Source organism: Oryx dammah, unplaced genomic scaffold, assembly GCF_014754425.2.
Source record: "Oryx dammah isolate SB20612 unplaced genomic scaffold, SCBI_Odam_1.1 HiC_scaffold_19, whole genome shotgun sequence".
Taxonomy (NCBI): domain Eukaryota; kingdom Metazoa; phylum Chordata; class Mammalia; order Artiodactyla; family Bovidae; genus Oryx; species Oryx dammah.
Window position 1 is genome coordinate 43,323,303 of NW_024070203.1, and position 25,813 is coordinate 43,349,115.

The window sequence follows — 25,813 nt, forward strand, 5'->3', positions numbered from 1 at the left end:
GACTTTTTCCTTTATTTCTACCTGAGTATCATTGGAAGAGACAGACAATCTGTCATCAGGTAAGGACGGTGTATAAGCAACAGAAATTGGTGTTCCTGGAATTCCGTTTGCTTGAATATTTTCACTGTCACTACCATCCTCTATGGTTCCACTGTTGCCATCTGCACTTACATTTATGATAGTCCTTTCTCCCATATCTGAAACGGCAGGAATAAAAAACATGCAACCATTTCTAATTGAAGTGTGCTGAAAAAGCATAGACTATTTAAAACGAAACAGTAGCAGAAAAGCAATGGGAAGCAAGATGTATTGGCACCATTTAAAGGTTAGCATAAACGAGTAAGTATTCATTTGGAATACATCCAAACATGATCTGTAAGTAGCTCTAGCAATGAAACACACTCAGCTGATGAAAGGCTAACCAGGATGTGCCAAAACAGAGGCTTAGTTGTAGTCTACTGATATATTAGCATTTACTAAACTGAGTTCTAATGAATGCTAATGCCTTAAGACAATGAAAAGAAAATTCTTCCAAACAAAATTCCATTTTCAAGTAAAGTAATGAAATGATGGAAAATATGTATCTTTATTATAGATTCTAATTCTCTAATACCCACTGAGTTCTCCAAAGGGGATATATAATATGCAGTGTTTCCAAAATTCATTTTATCATGAGACTCCCCCTTTTTTTAGAACACCTATTAATACCTCTAGTAACATACATTCTTTGGAACAATTATAGAAATAATGGCTCTGAATATACTGCAGTATGTCACTCTGAGTAATCATACTTGTAAGATAAACAGAAATAAATGACTTCTAGTAGAATATAGATAACGAAATAACACCAAGTTTTAGAACTACTCTAGGGGTAATATATTACTTTAAAAAAGGAACACTTCATAGCAGCATTATTTACATTAGCCAAGGCATGGAAACAATGTAAGCAATTTCCTGGGCCCAGTGGTTAGAACTTGACACTTTTACTGCCAAGAACCTGGGTTCAGTGTCTGGTCAGGGAACTAAGATTCCACAAGCTCTGCAGTGGTGGCCAAGAAAAGAAACAATCTAAATGTTCATCAGTAGATAAAGGGGTGGGTAGGGGGGTGTGTGGGTGTGGGTGTGAGTGTGGGTGTGGGGGTGTGTGTGTGTGTGTTTGGGGATGTGTAGGATTGGCCAAAATGTTCTTTCATGTTTTCTGGTTCATCAGTAGGTGAATGAATAAGATGGGTGTGTGTGTGCACAATGGCCCAAATGTTCTTTCAGGTTTTCTGGTTTGTGTGTGTGTGTGTAGGATTGGCCAAAATGTTCACTGAGGTTTTCTGGGAACATCTTATGGAAAAAACCCAAACGTTTTGGCCAACCTTACACACACAGACACACAGACAGACAGACAGACAGACAGACACACACACACACACACACACACTCTACAATAATACTCAGCTTAAAAAAAATGAAATAATGCCCTTTGATGCAACATAGGACCTAGAGATTATCATACTTAAATGAAGTCTTTAGAAAGAGAAAGAAAAATACTACATGACATCACTTATATGTGGGATCTAAAATATAACACAAATAAACTTATCTACAAAACAGAAAAGACCCACAGACACACAGAACAGACTTATGGTTACAGGAGTAGGGGAAATGGGGGAGGGATGCACTGGGAGCTGGGTTTAGAAGACATAAACTATTAATGTTATATCAATATATAGAATGAATAAACAACAAGGTCCTACTGTACAGCCCAGCGACTATATTCAATATCTTGTAATAAATCATAATGGAAAAGAATACGAATAAAAAAAGGAACACATACATGTCTGTGGCCATAACTCAGTAGCTGTCTGGCAAAGAACCACTCCTTTCATGCTACCAAGTAAAAGAAGTTATAGGCTAGCATAAGGGAAATACAATGACTAGAAGGAGCACAGATTTCAGAACATGAAAGACCCTTGTTTCACCCATGTCTCTACCATTTAACTGGATAAGTTACTTGTCATTTCATCTTCTTTTGCTTCAGTTTTTTAAGTAATGAAGATAACAATGTCTATAACAATGTCTGTGAGTAATCACCAATAAACACACACATGCACAATACAAAAAGAACACAATTGGCTCTCAATTAGTGGCAGCTATTACTAATTTTGCTGATAATTGATAACATGTGCCCAATTTTTTTTTTAAACTGATTTGGGTAATGAAAGGAGTGTATCTGGTAATACACTAATGTCTGCCACACTAAATACTATTACGGCTTTCTATATATATGTAAAGAATTATTATATACATATAAGGAAAACCAGATGAGGAATTTATAAAGAACTCCCGGGAAGAAGGCACAAAAAATTTAATAATGATTATCAGAAACTGGTAACTGTTTCCCAAAACACTTACTCCAAACCTTTTTTTCTGTACCCAATTATAGCTCTTTACACTGCCCTTCCCTTAATGAACAACTTCGACTTTCTACCTAGCTAAGTAGATAATTTAACACAGGCATCCCCACTCTTTCTCACCCCACCAGAAAGTTCCTTAACATCAACAATCATCTTTTTCTTCCCTCTCATTTCAGGGAAAAAAACATTCCTTCACATCTGTACCTGGTACACCATTCATTCAGCCTCAAAAATTAATCTCTTCTTGCCTAATTTAGTAGTATGTTTCTCCTCTGAATGTTTTCTTGTAATATTCGGACTTCTCTAGTGGCTCAGATGATAAAGCGTCTGTCTACAAGGCGGGAGACCTGGGTTCAAGCCCTGGTTTGGGAAGATCCCCTGGAGAAGGAAATGGCAATTCACTCCAGTACTATTGCCTGGAAAATGTCAATTTATGCACATAACTGGATCTTCCCCAATACTCAAACAACACACTCAAGTCTTTACAGTGTAAAAACATAATCTTTCTTCAACTCTTGCCACATACCAGCTACTGTCTATTTTTCTTTTTTAATCAAATTTCTAAAGGAATTAATAATCACTGATAATACCTTCCTTCTTAGGACATTTCTCGAAAGAACTGAAAACATTTTTTTATTGTCAGGCTTTGAAGCCAGACATCCTTGGATTGGAGTCTTCACTTTACCACTTCTTACAGGTTACCAATCTCTCAGTGCTTCAATTTTCTCATGTGTAAAAAAGGGAATCATAATAGTATCTAAACATCTCCAAGTCTGGGGAGGATTAAATGAATAAACACAAGTAAAACACATAAAATCACTAAGGATACAAGGAAAGCACTTAATAGATATTATTATTCTCTATGTTTTCCCTCTAATTCTCCCTCTAATTGTTCCCTAAACAATTAGTGCAGACTTCTGTTTACAAGGTGGTGAGCTGAGCCCACTTAATATATCTTCTCCTTTCATAAATCTTACTGAAATTCCTAGGAAAAAATATAAATAGGAAAAATTGTCCTTAGTAGCACTGGAAAACTAAGGAAGATACAATCAAGAGACCAAAACCTTGAAAGTACTCCTAAAGGTTAAGAAGAGTTTCTGGGAATTCCTTGATGGTCCAGTGGTTAGGACTCAAGTGTTTTCACTGCTGGAGGCCTGGGTTCAATCCCTGGTCAGGGAATTAAGATTCCACAAGCAGCATAACAGGACCCCCTCCAAAAAACAGATAGGTTCAGATCAACAGAAAAACCAGTGTCAAAAGCCTGCGACTGAACACGTACAAAGGACAGAGCTACCTGAGGGGTTGCTGAATTGTGCCCTGAGGGTTCCAATAAACTCTGAAGACTAGATAGAAAGAAGGTGAAGGGCTATGGGGCAGGAGGGGAGTGCCTGGGGAACCATGCCAGTGTCTACCAGAAGAGCTGTCTGCAGCCGTTATCATGGAGAATTCATTAGCAATCAGCCTGTTAACTGAAGTGCAGGATTTGCATGGTAGGTCTTATAATCTAAGAAGAAGGTAGTAGGGGAGAGAGCAGTATCCCAGCTCACTCAGAGTGCTGCAATAAACAGGGAAAATCAACCTGGTAGAGCAGTGAAATCTCCTACAAGTTCTGAGCTTCCATTTTAACTATCTGTTTCTGCTTAACTAATGCTAAATAAAGCCCTAACTGAAGGAAGGCAGCCTAAGATTTCCTGGCAAAGGATGGGAACAAACCAACAAGTTGGAAGAACACCCCCCACTCCAAGTCTAGAATTTATGAAATGTTCAAAGAGCATTTATCCTAAGCTTCACTTGGCTTCAGTTTGTGCTTACAGCACAGCCCAAGGACCACTACACCACACTTTGCTTAAGGGAGGCCTGTGCTTCTTATGGTTAGTTCTCAGCTGTGAAACAAGGTCTGCCTTTGGATCACAGTCAGCTCGCATATTCTGGAGAGGAAAGCCTCGTGAGAACTGCAAACGGAGCACACAAAATGACTGAGAAAGCTCTTTATATACTGATCAAATCTACCCTTTCTAGTCTTTTTATTTTAGTGTTTTCAGGAACCTCCATACTGTTCTACATAGTGGCTCTTAAAAATTAACATTCCCACCAACAGTGTAGGAGGGTTCCTAGTCTTTCTAGTCTCCAAATAGACAGAAATGCAAAGTCTATAGCTCCAAAGTAAGGACAAAGGTCAGCACTCTGAGCAAATGGTTTCCTGGTGAGACATATTTTATAGCTGGAACAATTTTAATTAGTACTCCCAGATATATGTAAAAGAATACTGTATCAAACAGGAACAAAGTGCTATGAAAAAGGAAGCTCAAGAAAAACAGGATTCTTTGAGACAAAAACAAAATTACTGAAATAAAAAAATACGAAAAGCAGTAGAATGGACGTTAATGAATAAAGTATTGGAAAGCCCCTTGTAACATTCTCTTTGAATACAGAATCGTAAGACAAAATGACGGAAATTAGGAAAGACTGTCAGAGCAATTCAACATTGGATAAGAATAAATAGCTCAATGTAACTGTATAGAAAACACCAATAGATACATTTAGGATAAATATGGGATTTCAAATTAAGTAATCTGCTCAAAGAGTAATGCAATCACATCAAAAGGACATGAGAATTACCCTGAAGGGATTCCTGATGGTAAAGAATTACAACACACTGAACAATAAAAGAATTTATGAGCTCATAGTATTTTTTTTAAAGGGAGATGCCCTTCACAGAAAAATGTTAATTTATTAGCATTATGAAATCACTACACTGATTTTAAAGCCACTAAGTGAATGTATCTTCATATGATCTCAAAGTGTCACTCTCAGATTACTTATTAATGATAAAGGGAAAATGGTTCCCTTACAGTGAAGAGAGCTGGTGGTCACTATCTTTACCAAGTAATCTAAACATACCAACAGGTGGTAACTTCATTATGTACCAATTTATATGATGTAATATACCAATATTACCGATGCAGTATTCTGCCAAATATATTTACTCTAAATCAAAATAAGGAAACTATCAGATTAATTCAAAATGTGGGACAGTATACAAAACCATATTATACTCTTAAAAATAAATGTTATGAAAGATGGGAAAAGCCAAGGAGACTTGTTCTAAACTAACGAGACCCTAGAGAAAGTCAAATGCAGCACGTGTCCCTGGAATGTGTCCTGGACTAGAAAAAAAAGGACATAAGAAACACATTTGGGGACAACTGGGAGCATTTTTAAATTTTATATTAGATATTCTTAAAAGAGTGTTATTTTTGCTAGGTGTAAAAGTGGAATTGTGGTCATGTATGAGAATGCCCTTATTCTTAGACGATATATGCTGTTATTTAGGGTGAAAGTGTCATGTTGTATACAGGCAATTTTCAAATAGTTCAGCAAAGACACACACACACACACACACACACAGGTCTATTTAAAGACAACTTAAAAAATGTAGCAAAATTGTTAATTAGTGCCCTAGAAAAGCACATACAGCTTTCACTGCACTGTTCTTTGAGCTATGCTCTAGTTTGAAAACTTTCTAAATAAAAAGAGCAAAACAATGGAAAAAATTTTCACTTCACAGTCTGTATTCATATGTATTAGAAACTAGCAAGTCTTTTTGGTAAAGAGCCAGACAATAAACATTTAGGCTTTGCGGGCCATATGATCTTTGTTGCCACTACTCAAATTTACTTTTGTAGTGCAAAGGCAGCCACCATAAGCAATATATAAACAAATGAGCATGACTGTATTCCCATGCCACTTTATTTACAAAAATAGGTGATGGGTCAAATTTGGTTCGAAGATCAGTCTTCCAACTCCTAATATACATGATGAGATTTTAAAACAATGCATGGGTACCTAATGCTCTTTCTTTCATCGTTTATAAGTTCACGGTTTTTCGGTAAAAAATTCATACTCCCTAAGATAATGCTGTCTTCTTTAGCCTCTACACCTTTCTGTTTGGTAATCTACTTCAAGCACTAATTTTAACAGAATGACTCCCACCTATAACACGCACTTGTTATCTCTCAGGCCAGAGTTCTAAGAGATATCAAGGCAGGTCTTATATTTCCATTATATATTTCATGCACATTTTCACCTGAATGGCACGCCTGAAGGTCAAGTTCAATGTCAAAATAAAATTTAGTCCCTTTTTTTTCCATGCCTACCTCTACTTTCAACAATTCTGTCAATAATTCTACCACTTACTTAACCATTTAGGCTCAAAACTGGGTGACTGCCTGGGCAGGAAGAGCTAATATAGCAGGCCTCAGACTGCCTATGCTCAGAAAGCCCTGCTTTTAAGGTTGACCCGTGGCTGGAACCTGAGAACTTCTACTTCGGAAGGGTTTCTACCATCCCCAGAACTACTGAAGTGGCTCACTGTGCCCCAACCATTTGTGCAAATAATGTGGTTCATGCTGCAACACCAGTGTTCTCTCTGGGAATCTGGCATCTAGGAATATGCAGCTCGAGGGTGAATACAGGACCAGGCCCCAGTAAAAACTCTGGGCACTCCAGTCTCTAAGACCTACCCAGGTAGACAACACTTCTCGGTTCAGTGTCGGAGGAATGAAGTTTCTCAGGCAGCTGCACTGGGAGAGGACTCCTGGAAACGTCACCTGACTTTCTCAGACTTCGCTCTGCACGCCTTTCCCCTCTGATGATTTTGCCTCATACCATGATTTGTAGTAAATCACAGTGCTGAATGTAACTGTATGGTGAGCGCCATGTGTCCTGCCAGTGAATCACCATATCCTCCGGAAATCCTGGGAACTCCTGACACTTCATTTTCTCTTTCACCTAGATGTCAATCATCTGCAAGCTCTTCTTGATTCAACATCTATTATCTCACTTCTCATTCAGTTTTTCCTCTCTATTCCCACTGTTACTATCCTATTTAATTTTAGATTACTATACACTGATCTTTTATAACTTTCTATTTCTCCACTTAGCTTCTTAGAATGTTATTCTGATAAGTTCATTTCTTAGTTCTAAAATCTTCAGTGGTAATTTATTTTGCCCTAGGACAAAGTCCAAAATCCTAGGCCTGGAATGTATAACCAACCATTGGTTAAGTGAATCGCTTAAGTGAGGTCACTCAGTCGTCTCCAACTCTGCGACCCCATGGACAGTAGCCAACCAGGCTCCTCTGTCCATGGGGTTTTCCAGGCAAGAATACTGGAGTGGGCTGCCATTTCCTGCTCCAGGGGATCTTCCCGACCCAGGGATCGAAGCCGGGTCTCCTGCATTGTAGGCAGATGCTTTGCTGTCTGAGCCACCAGGGAAGTCACCAACCATTAGTTGGCTCCTAACTATTTCAGACTTATTTTCTACCATATGACACAACATCCTCTCCACTTTACCCAAACCAATGCCTGCTGATTCCCAAGTCATTCTCTCCAGACTTTAGCCAACAGTGTACAACCGTCACCACCACTCCCCACACCAGCATGAACAGTGTCCAACTATAAAACACCACTCCCTACACCTGCATGAATCCATAGTCTAAGTTCCAGTGTCACCTCCTGTATGAAGCCTTCCTGCATAATTCTAACTAAAAATAACCATTCCTTTTTTCTGAATTTTAATAGGATTTTAGCTGTTTCTTTCTAATGGCACTTATCTTACATTCCTACACTCCAGAACCCTTTTCCTCCACAGCCTGGTCTATTTCAGATAAACTTTTGTATCTCCCTACAGAGCCATGCCACCACCAACCCACGCTTCCACCAGAGACTCCTGGACACTCACGGGCAAGTCTGGGTCAGTCTCTTGTGGGGTCACTGCTCCTTTCTCCTGGGTCCTGGTGTGCACAAGGTTCTGTGTGTGCCCTCCCAGAGTCTGTGTCCCCAGTCCTGTGTCAGTTCTGGTGGCTCTATGGTGGGGTAATGACGACCTCCTCCAAGAGGGCTTATGAATGGACTGGAATGCAAAAGTAGGAAGTCAAGAAATACCTGGAGTAACAGGCAAAATTTGGCCTTGAAGTACAGAATGAAGCAGGGCAAAGGCTAATAGAGTTTTGCCAAGAGAACACACTGGTCATAGCAAACAACTTCTTCCAACAACACAAGAGAAGACTCTAACATGGATATCACCACATGGTCAATACTGAATCAGACTGATTATAGTCTTTGCAGCCAAAGATGGAGAACCTCTATACAGTCAGCAAAAACACGACCAGGAGCTGACTGTGGCTCAGATCATGAACTCCTTATTGCCAAATTCAGACTTCAATTGAAGAAAGTAGGGAAAATGACTAGACCATTCAAGTACGACCTAAATCAAATCCCTTATGACTATACAGTGGAAGTAACAAATAGATTCAAGGGATTAGATCTGATAGACAAGAGTGCCTGAAGAACTACGGACAGAGGTTCATGACATTGTACAGTAAGCAGTGATCAAGACCACCCCCAAGAAAAAGAAAGTCAAAATGGTTGTCTGAGGAGGCCTTACAAAAAGCTATCAAAAGAAGAGAAGTGAAAGGCAAAGGAGAAAAGGAAAGATATACCCATTTGAATGCAGAGTTCCAAAGAATGGCAAGGAGAGATAAGAAAGCCTTCCTCAGAGATCAGTGCAAAGAAATAGAGGAAAACAACAGAATGGGAAAGACTAGAGATCTCTTCAAGAAAATTAGAGATACCAAGGGAACATTTCATGCAAAGATGGGCTCGATCAAGGACAGAAATGGTATGGACCTAAAAGAAGCAGAAGATGTTAAGAAAAGGTGGCAAAAATACACACAAGAACTGTATAAAAAAGAGCTTCATGACCCAGATAATCATGATGGTGTGATCACCAACCTAGAGCCAGATATCCTGGAATGTGTCAAATGGGCCTTAGGAAGCATCACTATGAACAAAGCTAATGGAGGTGGTAGAATTCCAGTTGAGCTATTTCAAATCCTAAAAGATGATGCTGTGAAAGTGCTGAACTCAATATGCCAGCAAATTTGGAAAACTCAGCAGTGGCCACAGGACTGGAGAAGGTCAGTTTTCATTCCAATTCCAAAGAAAGGCAATGCCAAAGAATGCTCAAACTACCACACAGTTGCACTCATTGCACACACTAGCAAAATAATGCTCAAAATTCTCCAAGCCAGGTTTCAGCAATATGTGAACTATGAACTTCCAGATGTTCAAGCTGGATTTAGAAAAGGCAGAGGAACCAGAAAGCAAATTGCCAGCATCTGCTGGATCATCAAAAAATCAAGAGAGTTCCAGAAAAACACCTACTTCTGCTTTATTGACTATGCCCAAGCCTTTGACTGTGTGGATCACAATAAACTGTGGAAAATTCTTAAAGAGATGGGAATACCAGACCACCCGACCTGCCTCTTGAGAAATCTGTACGCAGGTCAGGAAGCAACAGTTAGAACTGGACATGGAACAACAGACTGGTTCCAAATTGGGAAAAGAGTACATAAAGGCTGTATATTGTCACCCTGCTTATTTAACTTATATGCAGAGTACATCATGAGAAACGCTGGGCTGGAAGAAGCACAAGCTGGAATCAAGACTGCCAGGAGAAATATCAATAACCTCAGATATGCAGATGACACCACCCTTACGGCACAAAGTGAAGAAGAACTAAAGAGCCTCTTGATGAAAGGGAAAGAGGAGAGTGAAAAAGTTGGCTTAAAATTCAACATTCAGAAAACTAAGATCATGGCATCTGGTCCCATCACTTCATGGGCAATATATGGGGAAACAAAGGAAAAAGGAATAGACTTTATTTTTGGGGGGTTCCAAAATCACTACAGATGATGACTGCAGCCATGAAATTAAAAGACACTTGCTCCTTGGAAGAAAAGTTATGACCAACCTAGATAGAATGTTAAAAAGCAGAGACATTACTTTGCCAACAATGTCTACCTAGTCAACACTATGGTTTTTCCAGTATGGATGTGTGAGTTCGACTGTAAAGAAAGCTGAGCGCCAAAGAATTGATGCTTTTGCACTGTGGTGTTGGAGAAGACTCTTGAGATTCCCTTGGACTGCACAACCAGTCCATCCCAAATAATCAGTCCTGAATATTCACTGGAAGGACTGATGCTGAAGATGAAAATCCAATACTTTGGCCACCTGATGAGAAGAACTGACTCATTTGAAAAGACCCTGATGCTGGGAAAGACTGAAAGCGGGAGGAGAAGGGGATGACACAAGATGAGATAGCTGGATGGCATCACCGACTCAATGGACATGAGTTTGGGTAAACTCTGGGAGTTAGTGATGGACAGGGAGGACTGGCGTGCTACAGTCCATGGGGTCACAAAGAGTCACACTCAGCTGAGCGACTGAACTGAACAGAACCATGAAATTTTATGTGCTGCTTAAGTATTTGTTGAATGAAAACACGTATGAAAAATTAAGATGCAATCAGATGAATATGTGCTTCAAGTGTTCAAATTAAAGACGGAAATATATTATTAGAAATGATGCTATAAATGAAATCAGGTATGGTTGAAATAGTACTATTGTCATTCAAGAGCCATACTGTACATTTAATTATATTTCTAGAGCATCTGTAGCAAGGTACTATGCTTAGTCCTATGCAAGATACAAGAATCAAATAAGCTTCAATGGATTGGTCTTGAACCTAATGCTATCTATAAATCTATAATATTGTTAAAAAAAAAGTGAGTGAAATTCCTAAGAGACTTTAAAAATGTTTTATAATATAATCCACATGGTAGGACTTGACCCTATACCCTATATTATGACTTGGTTGTGATAATAAAGGTATAAGAAATCACAATTTTTTCAAAGATATAAAATACTAAAAACCAAATAAATTTAAACATTTTCTAATTTGTAAAGCTTAGCATATTTAGGAGGATGAAGAATATACCCTGCCTGTATCCCACCAAACAAAAAATAATAATAATAAAAAAATGGTATCAACTTTTTTTAATGCAGTGGATTTTCACTTTTAAAAAAATTATCACTGAAACTGGAGAAAAAGGAACTACTCTTTTATAAGCAAAGACACTTAAAATTTTTTTCTACATACAATTTTAGCCTTTTTTGTTCCACACAATATAAAAACTATCTCCACTGTTAGATAAAATAACATAAGACAGAATAAATTAATTTCAAGTCAGATACACTACCTCCAACAACAATGTTCACCATTTCTTCTACAATGCTCTGTACAATGTCTTGTGGCTTTTCCTCACAGTCATGGTTTTCTCCATCATATAATATATCATTTTTAGACAATGCTTTAAAAAAGAAAAAATTTAAGAAAATATTATTTTAGCTTTTTGGAAATTTTTACTAAACATTTATAATGGAAAAAACCTAAGAAGTTAAGAATAAAAGGAAAAAAATCAAATAGGTATACAAAACTCGATACAATTATTCTTTAAATCTTCAATATTTTAACCAAACCATATTTTTAAATGTTTTATAATTTCAAGTCAACTTAAAAAATGATTCATTTGACAAGCTATTAATATTAAATAATTATTCAACTTCAAGTTTTCTAGAAGACTAATCCTTTAATCCTACAGATTACATTAATCCTTTAAAAATCAAAAAATTTTAAAGTATTCTGAAGGAAACATTTCTAACATGTCCCACATGCTAATCAAATAATATTAAATGTAATTAAACCTTGTTTTGATTAATGAGGCCCACCAATAACAACAAGCTCATTACTGTGCTCTAATGTAACAAGGTCACTGAAGAACCAGAGACAGGGCTATCTGGGCCCTTCCTTCCTATTTCTTCCCCAACAGACTCCACATATCCAATGTATTAATAAAACTAAATTTAATAAGTAAAAAAGAATTCATCCCTCAATTTAACAGTAATTGAAAACAGATATAACTGCCAATCAGAAATTCTGAACACACAAGAAACTAATAAAACTTGATACAGCTGGCGAGCCTGTACAGACGATTGCAGATAAAAATAGGATTACCACTGGGTTTTCTGAAATGCTGAAAGTATCTCTGGAAGGCTCAACCAGCAGTTTGTGCTGCTTTGGGAACTAGGACCCTGTTCTGGAAGCCACTGCCCTACACCAAACAGCCTCAAGACCGCATATGAGCCGACAGTGCCACTGTCTACACACCCTGATCTCCACTCACCCTACGATAAAACCACTACTTATACTCTGGCTTCCAGAAGTCCATTCTTCCTGCTGTTCACTGCTCCTAATCTACTGTTTGCCACATTCTGCAAAATACTGAATGTCACAGAAGAAATTTGATAAATAAGCATGTCAAGTCAGTAACTTTACAAAAAATTCAATACAACAACATTTAGATTCTTCCGTGGAGTAAAAACATAAATGTCTTGAGAGAGAATCTTTCCATCACTCTTAAGGTGTGTGTTTCTGCACTCTACTTGGCTAAAATTATTACCAAGAGTCTAAAAATTAATAGTTTCAATGTAACTAAATATAGTCACTAAATTTTGCACAAAATGATTAGTGAATCAAAAGTCAATTCTCTTTTAAGTCATTTGACAGAAACAGATTAAAGTAACAGTGAAAAATATTTATTACACATGGGAAACCATTACAGAAATTAACTGTTATCGCCCAAGTCACATAGCCAGGAAGTGTCAGAGATGTGATTCAAGGCAGATGACCCCACTCCAGAGCATGCACTCTGAACCAATGGCTCACAGGCAAAATTTTCATTTATACAGCTACAGGGAGAAAAACACCTTTCAAGTCAAAGTAATCACAATATGATGCAGGAATTATGTTGTATTTGTAGCTCTGCATCCTGAAAGCACCTACAGTGGTGTCTACTACACAGTAGGTGCTTCCATTCCTTGGGTCTCAGCCTATGCTATTTTTTCTGTTAGAAAACTTCCTAAATTTTCTAGCCAGTCAACTCCTACCTTTACCCGAACAAGATCCAGCTAAAACATCACTTTCTCTACAAAAGTACCTCCTAACTTTCCTCGACAGAATTACCTCACGCATGCTGCTTGCACGGTATAACTCATTTATACATGCCTGACCTTCCAGGCAGATGATAGACACCCTAAGAGCAATGGCTACACCTTTACCAGCTTTCTAACCCCCAATTCCTAGCACACTGCCTGGGACATAGTATGTGAAATCAATGTTTGCTGAAAGCATGGATGAAGAAATGGAAGAATAAATAAAGTTGCAGCTTTCTTATAGATCAGCTCTTTGAATCAGCCCCTTTATAAGCTTACAGTGAAAGAAGGGGAAATTTTATCAAGGGCAGACTAGAAAAACATAAGTCATATTATAGGCAGTGTGGATTCACTATTAGCATGAGTACTGAGAATGCTTGGTTTATCAAAAGTGTCCCTTTTAAAATAAACACTAAATAAAGCACAAGAGAGTAAAAAGCCACCTATTCATGCCACTGCCAATGTTCATGCCACTGTTACAGAAAAGATGTGGTTTAAAAAAGTCAAGAGCTGAAAATATACTATAGAAGATTTTCCTCAAAGGAAAGTGAAAACAGAATTCAGATGAACTGTAACTAAACCCTAACCATCCTAACTCTATTGGAAAGGTAACAATTTCCATCATTTTTTGACATTAAGCTAAGGAGGGAAGAAGGGAAGAAACTCACTGCCTGGCAATTTTATAGAATAGCTAAAGCTGAGAACAATGTTTGAGGGGAAAAATGATTGCATGTGATTGATTATCTTTAGAGAAACAAATCTGTAATAAATATAGTTGAATTTTTGTAATCTTGTAACCTTTTTCTTATAAATAAGTACACTTCGAAAAAACACTGCCAGAGGATACCTAAATATCATTGACTATTACATGTCAGGATTTAAAAATAAGTATTTTTATATGTCAGGTGGTTACTCAAAAGATTTCTTTTCATATTTAATTTCAGTACTCTTTTGACAACAGTATTTTGTGAGTTTAAAATGATGTCCTAAAATTTTCAGTCACATTCCAGAAAACCTTACAAATAAACAGGTCTCCTGTTTGCTATAAACTAATTTTAAGAAACCTGAAGCGCCTACATAACACGCTCACAGACATTTATGACCCTCGTTAGCAACATATCTCCTCCAAACCCATCTGTAAATCATCATGCTTGTGAGATACTAATGAATGCATAATATCGCTAATAGATGTCTTATGGGCTGAAGTGAAATTAACTTTACCGACTAGGCTGGAAAAAGTCCACAATTACTAGTGTCGGATATCCATTAGGTCATATTACTCTTTTCACATTTCTTTACCAGAATTGCCTTCCTACATTCTTCCCTTAATACACACTCCCCACCCCCATAAACCCTTTCTCAAAAAGATTACTTTCAGCTGCAGTTGCCTGATCAGCTTCAGTCTGCTCATTTTCTGCACTGGAAATATCAGATCCATTTTCGGGCTCTGTATCATCCTGAAGGCTTTTGTCCACATCATTTGTCTGGGGATCAAGGTCCCCTTCGTGTTCCTGGGATATGTGGTCAACAGTCTGAGGTGGCAAGTATCGGAGCGGAGGTGACTCAGGCTCATGGTGGCTTACTGGAGACTGCAACAGATGGTGGTGCTGTCGATGCCTTTCTTTTTCCATTTGTTTGGCTTCCTGCAACTGCAAAGAAAGAAAACGGTTTCCTGCATTTGGCAATAAGAACAGAGATGGACGTCTCACTATATATTCACTATATATTCTTGTCAGTATTTTTGGTGTTTAAATAATGTAAATGTATTACTTAAAAGAAAAAACAATTTTTTAAAAATAACCTTAGGATGATAACTAGATTGTTGCCAACAGAAAAGCAGACTTACCTAAAATCAAATAAAAGTTTCACTAAGGGAGAAAAAAAGTAGATGGGGAAATAACATACACACACATTCATTTTTACTTATATATACAGAAACAAAGTCTAGACATATATATAAGAAGCTAACAATAATGGTTACCTACAGGGGATACAAGTTAGGAAAAGTGGAGAGAACTTTTCAGTGAATACCCTTCTGTAGTATGTTCTTCTGTCACCTTGTCAAATGTATTAAAAATAATAAAATTACAATGAATAAATAAAATGGCAGTAAGTACTTAAATGCCTCTGACCAATCAGTCATTTAAAGAATGAAAAAACTATCTATAAATGTTCCAGTTTTATTTTAGGAGACCTGTCATTTTTATGTATATAATACGACATGTAAAACTGGCTCACTTACAGGATGCTAAGAACAGTAATAATCAAGATCACAGGGTTTCATTTTTTAGCACTTACACATCTCTTTTGGTCTTCATGACCATTAAGAAACATTCTCACAGAATTAATTTCCACAAAGATAAATACTTTACAGTGTCAAATATGAACATTTCATACTCCCAGTAACATTGCAGGTTATGTGTATCATAAAACTAAAAAAAGGGAATATGTGTGTATGTGTGTGTATATATATATATATTCTTTTTTTTTCTTTTTGATTCACTTTGTTGTACAGCAGAAATTAACATAACATGTGAAGCAACTATATTCCAATAAAAATTAATTTAAAAAATTAAAAATTCTAGGTTATGTGGAAATATCAGAATTAGTTATATGAATTTATAAATTAAACTTGAATTAAAATATTTTAATGCTCAAAAGGTAGGAAGAGACTTATAATCAACATCATCTAACTCCCTTGTTTTACAGATAAGGAAATGGGCATGACGAGTTGCACACAGAATCAGAAGAGACTTCTCAAACCAAAGCTTTAGCCCATTTATGAGAAAGTCAACTTCCAAATTAACAGTGAGGAACCTATGACCTGCAGTCCAATTTCACCCTCAGCCTAATCTCAGCTAGTTTGTACTATAGTTTAGTAGGGCAAGCACACGTTTTGGAACTACAGACAAGCACAGTGTTGAATTCTAGCTTTCTTCTACTTATCCCAGACTTGTATAAACCCTAGAAAGGTTCCTGAAAATAACCTTTAAACATTTTCTATATACTCTCACACTTTCTAGAGCAGGATTTCTCACCATCAGTACTACTGACATTTGGATCAGATAATCCTTTGTTATATGTGAGTGGAGCTGGGATGGGGTGGACACTGGCTGGTGTACTGAACAGAGAACATCCCAGTCCATGACAGGTCATGACTCACCCCAGCAAGTGTTTCAAATGTGGCTTTGGGCACCTCCAGTTGAAGACGACCACTCTAGAGAAAGAAACTAGCATTTTCTCCTTTAAAATTTTAGAACTGAACACTTTATAGTGATTTTATTTGGAAAGGCGAGGAAAAGTTATCAGTTATATATATAAATGAATTACACATCCAGCTTAGAATATTTTAGCATACGTGGAAAATCTCTCTGTCCCTTTTAATTTTCACTCTCTTCCCTTTCCTACTTTTCTCTAATTATCCATAGCACAGGAGTAAATATGCTTCATGACCTGACACAAGTTCATAGCCTTTATCATAATTCAGTTATATATTTATTTGTGTGATTATTTAAGACTCACTTTCCCCTCTACTCTCCACAGATTTTAAGCTCTTTGAGAGTAATGTCCATTCAGTGCTGGTTTGGTCCAGCACTATATAACTGAGAACAAGACCAGTGCCAAGAAAATAAAAAGAACACAGCATAATTTGCTGATTGAGTGATAAAGTTAGTCTCATTCACTTCTTTTTTTTCATATAAATTTATTTCTTTTAATTGGAGGCTAATTACTTTAAAATATTGTAGTAGTTCCTCAAAAAGCAGCAAAACTATTTTTTGTGGTTGTAAAATATGAGCAATAATCCAATGCTAATAACCTAAAACACAGGAAGAGTGACTGAATAGACTATGGTACATCCTTGAGTACTATACCATCAGTCAAAAAGAATGAGGAAGTTCTTTAAGGACAGACATGGGATGCTTTCCAGGAAATACTGCTGACTGAAAAAAGTAAAGTAGGAAAGAGTATCCAGAGCAGTGTGGAAGCCAGTCTTCCCAGGACGGCCACAAACCATCTCCACTTCCGACCCTCACTTCCCAGTACCGTTCCCTCCCACACCGTGCCAGGGTGGTCTGGGTGATACTTCAGATCATCAGACAGACAATGTATAATGGCTTCTGCCTTGTTCCTCTTTCTTCTCATTTTCTAGCCCAGTAAAGGCTTTAAATGACCCCATCCCCAGTTAATACTGTGATCCACACAGCCAACTAACTGCAACCTCATGTGAAATCCAAGCCACAGCCACCAGCTAAGACACTCGGGTTCTCGACCCTCAGAAACTATAAGAGATGAGCAGCTAAACTATGAGGTTTAAGCAGCTGAAGTTTGGGGTGATCTGCTATGCAGTGATAAGTATGTAAGGAAGATGATACATGAAACCATACATACATGTGCTCACTTGTGCTCAAGAAATGCAGAAGGATAAACCAAAAACCACAGAGATGAGCTACATCCAAGAGGTGGAAAGGCAGGAGGGAGAGGACTGGCATGATAAGAATGAGTATACCTTTTGTAGATCTCTAACTCTTACGGCACAGTAGGGTTTAAATTACTTACAAAATAAGCAAGCAATTAAACCAGAATGTGGGGGTACTGAAATGGAAAACAGGCAGTAATAAATGAACTTAATTGTATTATAAAGTAATAATATTATACCATTGAAGAGTATGGAGAAGAAAAGAACTAACCTAAGTAACTCTGGGAACCATTCTAAATGGATAGATACTATAAGGCTGAAGACAAAAATAAATAAATAAATAAATGTTATAATGTACCGAGTAAATTTGCTTCTCACAGTGGAAAGAGTCAGCAATTCAAAAACTATCATATGTATATAATAGGCCTGAACAAATAATGTATCACAGAAAATGAAAGCCTTTCATCTCACTGTATAAAGAGAAGTTACAAATAAAGAGAGGAGGCTGCAATGAACCCTGTGGTATTGGAATTAGAAGTATCAGTATGAACACATAAGTTTTAATATATATGGATGGATAGTCACATACAAATGTGGGGGAGGTAGGGTAGGGCGGGTAGTTAGTATGCACACATGTATTTCCTAGTTCAATCTGCTGAGAGGGAAGCAATAACAACCCAGCTGCAATGAACACACCTAGCACTCAGATTTTGGTTCCTATTACCATTCAAAGGAGCCAGGGCTCCCTGTTTATATGTCTACTACTCCAGACGTAAAGCAGAAAAAATTCAAAATGAGCCAGGAACATCTTGAGATTCCAGAAGTACTCAAAAAAGGACAGGGGCTTGTCAAAAAGGACAGAATGCCAAAGCTAGAATATTTGGGGCAACAAAATAATAACAGAATTAGATTAGAAACCACAGAATAAACACCCATGAATACAGACTGATAGAAATTAAAAACTGAATGAAAAAATACGAAAGGGGAATTAACTCTGGTTAATAAATATATAAGGAGAGAGAAACAAAAACCTGCACCAGGAAAACACTGCAGTAATAACTGTTGCCAACCAGATCTACTGAGGGATACTCAAATTGGGTGTGGGGGAGTGTGAAAGAATCTCCAAGATATTTATTAAATGTAAAAGAATAAATTTTCAGTAGAGGAACCTGGAAGATACCACTTTATACCATCGTAAATTCCTGTTTCTCAACATTGTAATATGATTATGCAAGACATTGGTATTAAGAAAAGTAGAATAAAGAGAATCTCTGTAAATACCTCTGCAATTTTTAAATTTAAAATCAGTTCAAAATAAAAAGTCAGAAGTTGGTTTTCAATTATGAAGACCTAAACAATTAGGCCACCTCATGTGAAGAGTTGACTCACTGGAAAAGACTCTGATGCTGGGAGGGATTGGGGGCAGGAGGAAAAGGGGACGACAGAGAATAAGATGGCTGGATGGCATCACTGACTCGATGGACATGAGTCTGAGTGAACTCTGGGAGTTGGTGATGGACAGGGAGGCCTGGCATGCTGCGATTCATGGGGTCGCAAAGAGTCAGACACGACTGAGCGACTGAACTGAACTGAAATGAAACAATTAAAAAAGATTCTCTAGCTGCTGGTCTCTTACTTTCCTCCCCAAATATATTCCATTACTACAGAAATTTATTTCACTTTTTAAAGGCTCAATGAATAATTTTCTATAAGAATAGATCGAACTAGGTAACTTTCTAACTACATTCACTGATCTAAGCTTGGGAGCAATAAAAATATCAATTCATAAACACTTCCATCAGGATGATACCAATCAATCTCTACCTTTCAAATTCTATTTGTGATGAGAAAAAAAACATAAAACATTTTAATCCAAAACCAAACAAGTCAGTAAGCCAGTTAAAACAAAATACCACAGATCTGCAGTACATAAAACTGTAAACAAAGATATCTTCTGCACAGTCACAAAAGATTTTATTATAATTTTTGCAAAATCTTTTCTATAGTTGGTGCCTGTGGTGTTCTATACCATCTCTCTCATTTTTTAATACTTACTGCTTGGTTTTCCATGCGTGCAAAGATAACATTTAACATCTGAGTAAGAGTAGCTTTGGCTGTTGTCTGATTGATGAGATTTTTGCTTGCTAGATATATATTGTAACATGTTCTCACAGCTTGCAGTACAGTTCCTTCATGAATTTCTATGTGTTGAGATGTTACTGCAGTTAGTAAAGCCTTAAAAAAAAATAGAAAAAGAAAATGAAGATAAAGCAATTTTTCACATCCAGAGTTTCAGCACAAAAATACATGGCTATTTTTGTATCAGAATTAAAACTTTCAGACACCATTACCACTTTAAAGTAAAGTATACAAGAGTTTCTACCTACTTTAAATATATCATCAACTGTGTCATTTTAACAGAAATATTATTTTAGTCTACTAAAATATACAACATTAATACTGTCATAGTACAGCAGATATATGCTTCATATGATGTATCTGTTGAGCTAAACGTCAACTTTACAGAATACATATTGTGTCCTATTCACTTTCAAGTTTTTCTGAGATCTAACTTATAGACTGAACTCAGTGTGCTGTTGTTATTGTTGAAGATAATTGTTTTAAAATAAAACATTTAAAATAATCCTCCAATAAAATGAACAGCTTTAATTTATGTGAACTGTCACACGTTAATTTCTCAAAAGCAAGGACTCGTATCTCTGTCCTCCCATTAATATGTTGTTCAGTGCTATGCAGGCCAGCACTGAGCACATACTAAACAAACCACAGCTGACATGAAACTGCAAGTGAGAGGCCAGACTGGATCACTTTTTTAGAATCAAGATATTTTATGATTTATGAAGAGAATGCCGCTATGAGACTGAAAAGCTCAGAGGGGTGACAACCACACGTAAAGGAACACATTATACATGTAAACTAAAGTACTAATAGTACAAGAGAATTTTGTTGACAAATCAACATACCACCACTACTATTAGCAGTAACATTAAAAATTGAGTATTTACATAGCAGACTGAAAACACAAATGAGTGATTTTTCTTTAAAGGAGTTTAATGACCCAGGTGTATCAGAGCACAAACCTAGGACAGGATTACCCGAGCAGGTTCAGCAGACTGACAGGTAAGGGAAGCAGGGAAACTGGTGCACAAGTGTTTCACATGGTGAAGCCTGGGACTAGAAAGCAGACTACAAGGGGTATGGCAGGAGAAGAAGAAACTAGAAGGGTCACAGGACCTTCACATGGGACCCTTAAGCTCAAAAGATAAATCATGCCAGAAACTGAAAAGCTCTGGAAGATTCTGGGGGCCTAAACTGCTGCTGCTGCTGCTGCTAAGTCACTTCAGTTGTGTCCAACTCTGTGTGACCCCAGAGACGGCAGCGCACCAGGCTCCCCGGTCCCTGGGATTCTCCAGGCAAGAACACTGGAAGGGGTGGGGGCCTAAACTGGGACCTTCAAAATAAGAGTATTCCCCTAGTGAACTCTCAGCATTTAACAATAAAGTCCCCTGAAAGAGAATCTAAAAAGCCCCCAAATGAACTTTATCTTATCTGGAAAGCACATAAAATGATTTTTCCCAATGCTCTCAAGGTAAAAGTGAATGTGAAGTCGCTCAGTCATGTCCGACTCTTAGCGACCCTACGGACTATAGCCTACCATGCTCCTCCGTCCATGGGATTTTCTAGGTAAGAGTACTGGAGTGGGGTGCCCTTTTCCAGGGGATCTTCCTGACCCAGGGATCAAACTTGGGTCTCCCGCATTGTAGGCAGATACTTTACCCTCTGAGCCACCAGAGAAGTCAAGGTAAAAGGCTTCTGATTTTAAAAAGTACAGATAATGAATAACAAATTCAGTTCTTATAAATAATTAATTACCTTTATTATTTGTAACTGAACTCCTTCATCTGTTTGAGGACCTTGGAAACAGCCACAAATTGTTTCAATAATTCTATCAATTAATTTTTTGCCTGGTGTTGTACTATCTGGAGCATTGCCAGTCAAGTGCCCATAAGCAATAAGTTTCTGAAACCAAGAAAGAAGATAAAGATCCTAATTAAGCTAACAAATATATATATACACACACACACATACATACACTAATGAAATACACATTAAAATTATAATATACAAATTGATTATATGTTAAACTTTTTATATAAAAATATTAAGATATAGTAAAAGTCAAGGCTATACCAACTTTTCCTGAAGAAAGCTTTATTAGCTATAAACATGTGAAAACATTTATACTTGTAATAATCACAAAAACAGCAAAATAATGATAACAAAACCATCAGGCAATACTTTGACAAAGGCAGGCCTTAGAACTTGTCTCTGATGAGTTGTAACAACTCACTGCTTTCTATCCAAACATTACTAATACTGCTTTTGTGAAAGCTATCTTCACACACTCAAACAACCCAAATCTGTTTCCAAATTAGATCTGTGAATATGCTGAAACCCAATTTCCACACACTGGCCACAATGTATCACATATTTGTTCACGTATCATTATCATTACAACCCTGGAAAGAAAGCCTTAGATATTATAATTTTAATTTTTCAGAGAAAACAAGGCCACAAATCAAATGAACTTATCCTTAACCTATCTTAACAACAAATCATATGGATATGATTTTTTCCACTCAATTGTCAGTTTAAAAGGTATAATCCCCAAACAGTGAAAATACCTGAAAAGAGAAGGACTCTCTCTCTGGAGTTTTGTCTCACAAATATCTAAGAGAATCTGCATACACATATGCGCCTGCGCATGTTTGTGTGTGTTAAGTAAAATAGGAGGACAGAAAAGAATTTTCTGATATAAAAAAGGTCAGTGCTAAAGTTTTGTAGTAAGTATAAATACTGAACTGTTAATATTAACCTACTGCTTTACATAAAACAGCAAGCATCTAGTAAAATCACTGCCAATAATGAAGTATGCAAAATCACCAGCAGGTTAACTTTCATTATTAATAACCTTAGAAAAGACTGCCTCTCACTAAGCTAACTAATGATTTGTATTACCCTTAACCTAGAAACATCTTTTTGCAACTACTGTTTCCCTTGAGGGTAAGAAACCATTTAGTTTCTTACCACAAAAAGAATAATCAAGGCTTTCACAGAAAATGCCTGAGCTATTCATCAACTGTAATATATAAGAATACATTCAAATTGGAGGGGTTTTAGATAGTGCCATTTTATACATACCTGTAAACAATCTAGAGATGTACTGACTATGCGGGGACATTTGGACTGGCATGCCAGTTCAAAGGGGAGGAAGTACTTGTCTGCTTCAATAAAATTTGTCTTTGATTTCACTGGTGGAAGAGTGCTTGATCCAGCTTTTGCTTCTCCATGAGGAGGACTAAAGGAAAAAAGAAGAGTTTGATTAGAATATCATATTCATCATCTTGATAATATTCTCACTCTAATTCCAGTTCTAAAAGGCACTGTGCTAAACCAATCTTCATTTTCTCATATTTCATGAGGAAACCAAAGCCCAGAGAAGTGAAGTGATTTGTTACAGGTCATAAGCTAGTCATCAAAACTATAACTAAACTCAAGAAAATTATTTAATTAATTAAACAATTTTTAAATTATATAGGTTACTAAATATTTAGTAATCTTTCTTAACATGAATCAGTCTTTAAGCAAAGACAAAGCATATCTTACGGTATTTCAGAAATACCCTTATTTATAAAATCTTTTTGTATTTATAAGTATGTTTATAATATTTCTCAAAATCATTTTTTAAAAATTGATTTTATTATAAAGATCACATACAGAAAATCTGCCACATCCAAACACAGATGATTACATTGTTATTTTGCCAAGACTAATAAGTTTGCAAATTATTTTTACTGAAGGAAAAAAAACCCACAAACCTCTGCTTTTCAGTTTCCGCTTTTATTTCCTCTGGTTGGGGGCGGGGGGAGAAAAGAAGCATACATTAGAAAACTTGACAAGAGAAAGATCATTCACTAATTTGATTACAGGCTTTAATTTATAACTTCTATAAGATGTCAGGAAGGATTCAATTTCAAAAGAAAATTAGGTACTAAAACTCTGTTGCTGCCAAATATTAATTTGCACAAATAATGTAATTCTATAAAACTTATGAAGAACATACATTAACAACCACAAGAATAGGTACAAATTACATATTACTAATTTTCAAAGCATTTCCTTTTCTCAAAGTAGTTTTTTCTTGGGGGGGGGAGGGTCAAGTTAGTATTTGCATTAACCAGAGGCATTAGTATTAAGAACAGAATAATATGTATACTGTATTCAAATGACAAAAATATAAGGCACATGTGAGTGAGGAAAATAACTCAAGATACCCCCTTGGGATTATCTCAAGGAGATTATCAAGCCAGGACTATAACTTCTTGATCATGTACAGATGTGTTGACATTTAACCAATTTTTCTACTTATAACTATACAAGGCACTATAACATACACATGCCCAGTTCAATGGGAAATTTTCCCTTTTGCTGTTTATATCCATAAGAGATGAGGTAAATTTGAGGAATTGTACCTGTCACAGAATAACCTTAAATTTAATAATAAATTGAGGAATCTGGTTAATTGATTAAACCTGTAGGAAATTTGTAAGAAAAGCATTCAAATATACCATTAATAATAACCCCAGTTATTGAGTATTTACTATGGGATAAGCACTATTATGTTTTACATGGACTAATATATTTCTTAACTTGTAATAAATGCCCTGTAACACCTCATTGAAGGAAACTGCCTCTCTGATAAATCAGGGCTTGAAAAGAGTTTGTTTCAGGTTGGCCTTCAACAGAAGAATCAAGAAGTATAGTTGACCCTTGAACAAGGTGAGGGCTAGATTATAGTCAACCCTCCACTTCTCCTGTTCCTCTGTCTCCACGATTCTATCTACTAAGGACTGTGTGCTACTGAGAAATATCCATGTACATGTGGACTCACGCAGTTCAAATCTGCACTGTTCAAGGCTCAACTGTAAACTAATTAATTCTCAATTATTAAAGGAAAAAAACCCAGAAGAAACAAAATACTAAAGTCTCAAATTAAGAAATAGTATACTCAAATTCAAAACCACTTGGTGCTTAACTGTGAAATACTTTCCCATTAAAGTCAGACTCATTACAAGGATGACCACAAACAGCAAAATAGTTCTGACATTGCTCTGGAAACACTAGACGACGCAACTAGACAATACCAGATGTGATAATAAAAGTCCTCACTCTTGAGCTGAAATAAGACAAAAACCAGACACTGGATTTGTTTGTTTTAAATATGTAGTCATAACACTTTATTACTGAAATTCTTTCAGGAATCATTGTCTCTCTAGCCATTAACTCGCCCTATCCCTTCACAACCATTTTTTTTTTTTTTTTGTCCTTCACAACCATTTTTGTACAATGTTTCTAAAACCTTAGAAACAACCACTATATTATATATAAAAGGAAAAGGTTAAAAATTGGAGGAAATAGGTCAGTGTAAATTAGCATAAAAGTATTGATTTTAAAGTATTTTAAAAGAAACACAAGTTTTACTCCTTTCGGGTATATTAAGTTACTGCAAACAAAGTATATTAAATTACCAGCACAGTTAATAAGGCACAGGACTTGTTTAATGAGCAGGAAAGAATGATTTATTAAAAAAAAAAAAAGCTGATCACATGCAAGTTATGTACCTGGTTCCCCAAGTATATTCAATATTCTCTCTCATAATATGATTTCCATCAACTTGCTGAGCAGTTTTCTTTTCCTCCACTGACAGTACAATATAAACTTCAAAATGACATTTATACAGATTTCAAGAAATTCTATTAAAATGCATATGTATGATACATGTGATTTATGCCTACCTCTCATGATATCACTTCACTTCTCATGACATCACTGTCTTACAGCTTACAGAGCAACAGCACTTACTCAAAGCAAATTGATAATTTAAGGAAGTGAAGTGAAAGTTGCTCAGTTGTGTTTGACTCTTTGTGATCCCATGGACTATACAGTCCATGAAATTCTCTAGGCCAGAATACTGGAGTGGGTAGCCTTTCCCTTCTCCAGGTGTTATTCCCAAA

General features: G+C 36.6%; 1 protein-coding gene across 2 annotated transcripts in view; it reads right to left on the reverse strand.

Moving 5' to 3' along the window:
- ARFGEF1 (ADP ribosylation factor guanine nucleotide exchange factor 1) overlaps nucleotides 1-25,813 on the reverse strand; it is a 132,296-nt gene that overhangs the window by 62,236 nt on the left and 44,247 nt on the right. For both annotated transcript variants that reach the window (XR_005724600.1, XM_040261329.1), the window contains exons 2-8: nucleotides 23,618-23,648; nucleotides 22,941-23,097; nucleotides 21,612-21,758; nucleotides 19,773-19,952; nucleotides 14,673-14,949; nucleotides 11,509-11,619; nucleotides 22-197 (exon numbers count right to left, since the gene is read on the reverse strand). Coding sequence is in view for 1 of the 2 variants with exons in the window: in XM_040261329.1 (XP_040117263.1) it covers nucleotides 22-197; nucleotides 11,509-11,619; nucleotides 14,673-14,949; nucleotides 19,773-19,952; nucleotides 21,612-21,758; nucleotides 22,941-23,097; nucleotides 23,618-23,648 (1,079 nt within the window). In the remaining variant the exon portion in view is untranslated. The remainder of the gene's footprint in view (nucleotides 1-21; nucleotides 198-11,508; nucleotides 11,620-14,672; nucleotides 14,950-19,772; nucleotides 19,953-21,611; nucleotides 21,759-22,940; nucleotides 23,098-23,617; nucleotides 23,649-25,813) is intronic.